General features: G+C 41.7%; 1 protein-coding gene across 1 annotated transcript; it reads right to left on the reverse strand.

Moving 5' to 3' along the window:
* Positions 1 to 3,974: 3,974 nt before the first annotated feature.
* Positions 3,975 to 4,388, reverse strand: LOC124166407 (sulfated surface glycoprotein 185-like). Its single transcript, XM_046543968.1, has one exon. The coding sequence runs from the start codon at positions 4,386 to 4,388 to the stop codon at positions 3,975 to 3,977; it is 414 nt and encodes a 137-aa protein (XP_046399924.1).
* Between the last annotated feature and the right edge of the window lie 1,410 nt (positions 4,389 to 5,798).

Raw genomic sequence — 5,798 nt, forward strand, 5'->3', positions numbered from 1 at the left:
TACCCACCAGACATACATTGAATCAACTTTTAAAGCCTCTGCAAGTTCCAAAAAATTATAATGTTAGTCTATTATTGCCAAGAGATTCGAAGACTCCTACACATCAGGCTATATATATTCCTCGGGGTTGCTGAAAATATGCTCTCAGTTTGACGTTGATGTTTTTCTTTTCTTTCAGAGAGAATAGAAACGAGGAGATACAACTTCGAAAGTTATAATCATATTTTTAGCATTGCACTGATAAACTTTGTGAAACAATGCAGAAAACTGTTCAGTAGATTAGATTAAATAAGGAATATTGAAGAGATTCTCAAAAATCATATTCTTCGGCGAATATTAAATTAACAGTAAGAGAATTAATTGGCACACGTACGATGCAACTTGCTGCAGCCAATTAACTCACTGTATTCGTGTTGATGGCAAGTGCATTAATAACACAATTACGCCACCAGTTACTATTTGTGAGAGAAGACTTCTCTATATTACGTTTAAGGAGGGAATTGATACTTATGCAAATATCTACGTTAATATGAGAAAATGTATTTACTGAAAACGAATTTTTACAGAGTTCCTCATTGCACTAGTTTCTGTTTATCGATAAGGTAGTCCTTTACGTAAACGGGGAAATAGATATTTTGTATTTTATAATTGTATTTGGCTCACGAAACTGATATTCGCAAACTTTTGCTGCAAGTGATTTATCGGAATTAGGAGTTCCTTTAATCCAATGGGATTTGGTTTGGATTTAAATCTCAAATGCCGTCTTTGTGAGGAAAAAAATTTTCTGCAAATTATAATAACAACCGAAATGCTTCACAATTACCGCAAAATCAACGGAAACAAATGAACAGAAATTTTTACAAAAACATCTTATCGATTGAATCTAAAATTTTACACGTGAATACTGTGGTGCTAAGGCCGGTGTGATAATATGGTTGCTTATTGGAAGTCCTATAGCACTAATATGATTATCATTGCCTGGCACTTTTCCTTGGAGTTAAAATCTCTAATTTCACATGAAGAGGAATAATCCATACTTGAGCATTATCCCGATTAACATGAAGCAGCGTGTCTGTTAGGTGAGTTAAAAGATTTTTCAAAAGCAAGGTTTGCTTCACCTTCGTCTCCGCAATTTCATTTTATTTTCCAATAATCCTCAGTTAATAAACCAAAAATACACCAACCGCTAAAGACACAAAAAATCTCAGTTATCGATAACTTACCTTCCATATCCAATAAGTAAAAAAATTGTAATATCCATTAGTAAATGCTGAAAATTACCATAGATGTCTTTATTACTTGACCACAATCCACCACCCGAAAGTTTTATGCCTAGAAACAATCAAATTCAAGCATATTCCACTCAAAACAAACATAAATTTGCAATTTCCCTGAAGGTGGAAATACCCAACCAAATAAAAGTATATATAATGATTGAAAGATATGTTTTCCATAAACGATGGGGAACGAACAAATAACAAAATTGTGTTATGTGCCCCTCCCCTATCGTTTACGAAACATACCATTTTCCTAAAGACGCAGTTACGCAACATTTGAGAGGAATACTTTTGGCACGTATCGTAACAAACCTTCTGCGTTTATATATTTGTTTACTCTGCAGTATCAATGTGTCGCGGAAGCTTTGCCCATGATTTTCCTCCGCAATTGACATAATATAAGAAGTTTCAAGATTTTTTTTCAAACAAGATATAATTTAGTAACGATTTCACGTTTTTTCGTGCAGAGAAACTTATTTACTGACTTAAATATGCTTCTAAATGAATATTGGTATTTGAAACCCACAACATAGAAACTGTAAATCCCATCAAAAAGATAATTCTGACATTCATGGAGCCATTTTAAAAGGACAGGTTTTTCAATGAGCAAAAAAAATTAGCCGGCCTGGAAAAACATTGATGAGACGTTCGTGCTTCACATGAGAAACGTCGACTCCTTTTCACCAAAAGCGAGGCTGAGAAAGTCCACACCGTATCATTGCGAACTGCACCACCATGTACACAAAATAGTATTAGTTATGCGTAAATTCTGCGAAAGAATAATTAAAAGACTTTCTTTTTGCCTGAATTTTAACTAAACACAGTTCCTCATAATAATTTACCGATGCCAAGTTTTCTTCAGCAGTAATATCTTCAACATATTTTTGAGATTTTATGGCAGAATCAAATGAGTAGGTGGAATAAACAATCACGCATAGATCGATAAATATTCATTCTTGATTACAAGTTCCTTCATGAACCACGTGTATATAGTCATGGTTATCATACTTCAGGAGGAGAACTCACGGTTACAGAGGACACTAAACTCTCCACACCACTGACTCATAAAGTGTTCATTGATTTTGTACTGAAATGAAAGACTTTAGCAATATGTAAATATCTAGAATGGCATAAAGAGTGACATCTCTATGATTGCAAGCATTAGAAAATGTCTAACAGCAGTATCAAAACATTGATTATTTTATTTCTGCATTTCCTTCGGGTTCTCAACGCGTTCGTCGGCCTTTGTTGACAACACCTTCGACCTGTAGAAGCTGACTGCAATTTCAGCGAAACTGTCGTCAACAAAATCCAACGGACGCTGTGAAAACCCGAAGAAAATGCAAAAAGCATGCGGCATCTCATCAACACCGCGAAAATCTTCGAACCTACACTTTGACTATTTCGCTTAAAATTCCTACATAGAGGTGAGCCCGAAATACAATCTCTAAATGAAACGATCTCAATGCTCCTAATCCACTGACGATCGAAGATAATAGGTAAGTGCATCCGTCCCATCTAAAAATAAATGTAGATAGGATATTGACGTGTCTCCATGTTTTACCTTCCGTAACTGTTAAAAGCAAAAAAAAAAAACGAAAATACATTAATATTGTCACAGTTAACGCTCGGTATGATTGTCTAAGAAGATATACTGCATTAACTGAGGGGGATTAAGTCACGCTCTTTGTCTCAAGGGGAATAAGGGCGTTCCTAGCCAAACAACTACTGCAATTTTTGCATAATAAGAAATGGATTCTGTTGATATTATGGTAACAATGATCGATACCGTATGCTAAGTGCACTCATAATATTGAAAGGTGGATGGTCAATGAGATCAAATAAATGGTGGATGAGTATTAATGATGAAAGTCACAAATGAATCTGCTTAGTTCAATACGGTGAAAGAATATACGGAACATAAATGTTTCGAAATGAATGAAAACCTATCAAGGTATGTAATTAATGATACAATTTTTATTGGTGCCTAAAAATGGGATTGTGTCAAAGTTTCTCAAACTTAAATCTTTTATGCTACGCATTCCTTCATATTTGGATTGCTTCCTTTCGATGAAACCGAATACAGCTAAGAGCACTCTCGCTCACCGAGGGGATGTTACAGAGTGGAGAAGGAAGGGATGAAGTAAGTAAATCAAACGCCGCGCCGCGCCGGAGCGAATAGGAGAGGGTATCCTCTAGTAATTAAATAAGAGGGCGTGAGTTTCATGCAAAACCTGTATCAGGGCATTTATCTAGGGCATATATAGAATAAGCTTATTCAGTACTTACGCATTGCAATTATATAATTATGCATTAGTTTTATGCGATTTATGGGCAAACGTACAACCTCTTTATGAAGCTACTAAATCTCAAACTCAGGCAGAAGAGGAATTAGGGTGAAATGGCATGAATATATCTCGCAGCGAGACAAATTAAGCACCTAAAATTGTAGAGAGGATGTCTTCAATGGTTTGTGAGATTACTTTGTGGAACTTTGAATTACAGGCTAAACAAATTTTGAAGCGTTTTCAATTTCACAAAGTTTTATTTGGTAAAACCTCAACCTGCTTCAACACTCCCGTACCATTCCCCAGATTATTTCCTCTTAAAAATAGCATGATAGTGTTGAAACTGGTCGAAGTTTAACCAAATATACCTTTGTGGTCTTGAAAATTTTCCTAGGGTATATTTATTTAGTCATTGCAGGAAAGAATATGGCCTTCGCCTATAGAAGAAATAAAATGCTCTCCTACCTTCAAGTGATGGGCTCCTGGCGGGGGTTGACCCGGGAGGTGAGTCCCTCAAAGACGTCTTCTTCCCAGCCGACGACGACATCGTGAGGTTCTTCGCACCAACGCTCTTGCTCGCACCCTTAGCCGACGTCTTCGGCCGCGGGATCTTCAGCTGCGGTTGCCGAGGACCCGAGGTGGAGTTGGCCGAAGTCGATGGCTGCTGGAGGGCGTCCGGGGGCGGCGCCGGGGGTGGGCGGGGGACGTGCGACGGGGGCGGCGGGAGGGGCGGCGGGGGGTGTAGCGGGGGCCTCCGCCTCCCCCGGTCGAAGTCGCTGGGCGGCGGCGGAACGCCCATCATGCGCTGCAAATGTTCGTCCATCTTGCTCAAGGCGGGATTCTTCTTCAGACACACAAAACCATGGGGACGCAATCATGCAGTCACGATGCTGATACAACACCTATTACACAATGATAGAACACCATCAGATGGTGAAAGAAAGACACAGTCCATCGAGGAGAATGATTTTCTCGTCCTCTACGCAACTCCTGACGGACACCATCTGTTCACTCGTAATCCGGCCGGCTGGAGGATAGTATTCCATATTCCTCTAAACCGCGTTTTCAACAACTTCGACAGAAGCTTAGGCGAGACGACGCATACACCAGAGGGGCGTGCCAGATCTTCACCAGATGGGGGAAATAAAATCACTCCACGTGGACTCGTAATAAGCTGTAATCCAGAGAAAGAGAGCCCAAAACTTCGCGGAGTAAGGCGGGCACTCAACGCCGGAACGCGTAATCAAATATCACACCACGTGCACGAATTCGTTAATCACTAAGTAATCCTCGATCGGCGTAGTAGAGTATACCACCCAAAATTCACTCTGTACGACACGAATATTCTCAACAACTTACCGAGCGTTTTCTTCTCATAACTCTTCCAAGCAGAACAATCACAGACGTTGAGGTCGCGTCTCGCGGGTCAAATAGGGCAACACAACACACGCACTACCCACGCGAAGCAATCTGCCATTTTACCGGGCCATCCAACCGCCTTCGTTCACGCTCCCAACTCTCCACTATGGCATCTTCGCACTAAACACCGCTCGGCGACGGTCCTCACCTTTTTCGCCCGCGAAAACACCCGCGGAATCACCAGGGACGACCTCGAGCTCACCTGCCCGAGACGGCCAGCGCGCGCTATCCGACCGGGAGAGCTCGTCGCCGAGACTCCGGCGAGAGAAAGAGAAGGCTCCTTCCTTCTCTTCACGGACGCGCCAAGGAGTTCGACTCGTTCAGGCCTATTTGCCTCTTTTTTCGCCCATCGGAGCCGGCTGGGAGAGAGAGAGAGAGGGCGGAGAGGAAGGAGTGTATGTGTGTACGTTGGATAACGAGGAGTAGGGAGGGCGCCAAGGAAGAAGGAGGAAAATGGAGAGGGATAGAGAGAGGTTGCAAACACGGAGAACGGAAATATCTCCTCTCCCGTTTCTTCAGAGCGAGCCGCGAGGTGCGCGGGGGAGACGGTTTGCCGACTGAGCGGAGGCGGCGGTGGGCGCTGCGGGGAGATAGATAGAAGGCCCCCCGAGTCTTTTTCGGCTGGATTTCACCTCCACCTCCTCTCATACTCTCCCTTCCCGCCGAGCGATCGCGGAAGATGCCGAGTTGTTCCCCTGCCAGAAAAATAAAAATAACAAGATTAAAGGAGAAATTACAATGGTGGGTGAAAGCAAAAGGTGACTCCCTCTTAAAAGGAAACCATTAATCCCTTCTATATCGCGTCCACCTGACC

This window comes from Ischnura elegans, chromosome 1 (assembly GCF_921293095.1).
Source record: "Ischnura elegans chromosome 1, ioIscEleg1.1, whole genome shotgun sequence".
In the NCBI taxonomy this organism is placed as follows: Eukaryota; Metazoa; Arthropoda; class Insecta; order Odonata; family Coenagrionidae; genus Ischnura; species Ischnura elegans.

Bases quoted from the DNA above. Each gene is read 5' to 3' on its own strand.
- LOC124166407 (XM_046543968.1), bottom strand. From the start codon at position 4,388: ATGGACGAACATTTGCAGCGCATGATGGGCGTTCCGCCGCCGCCCAGC.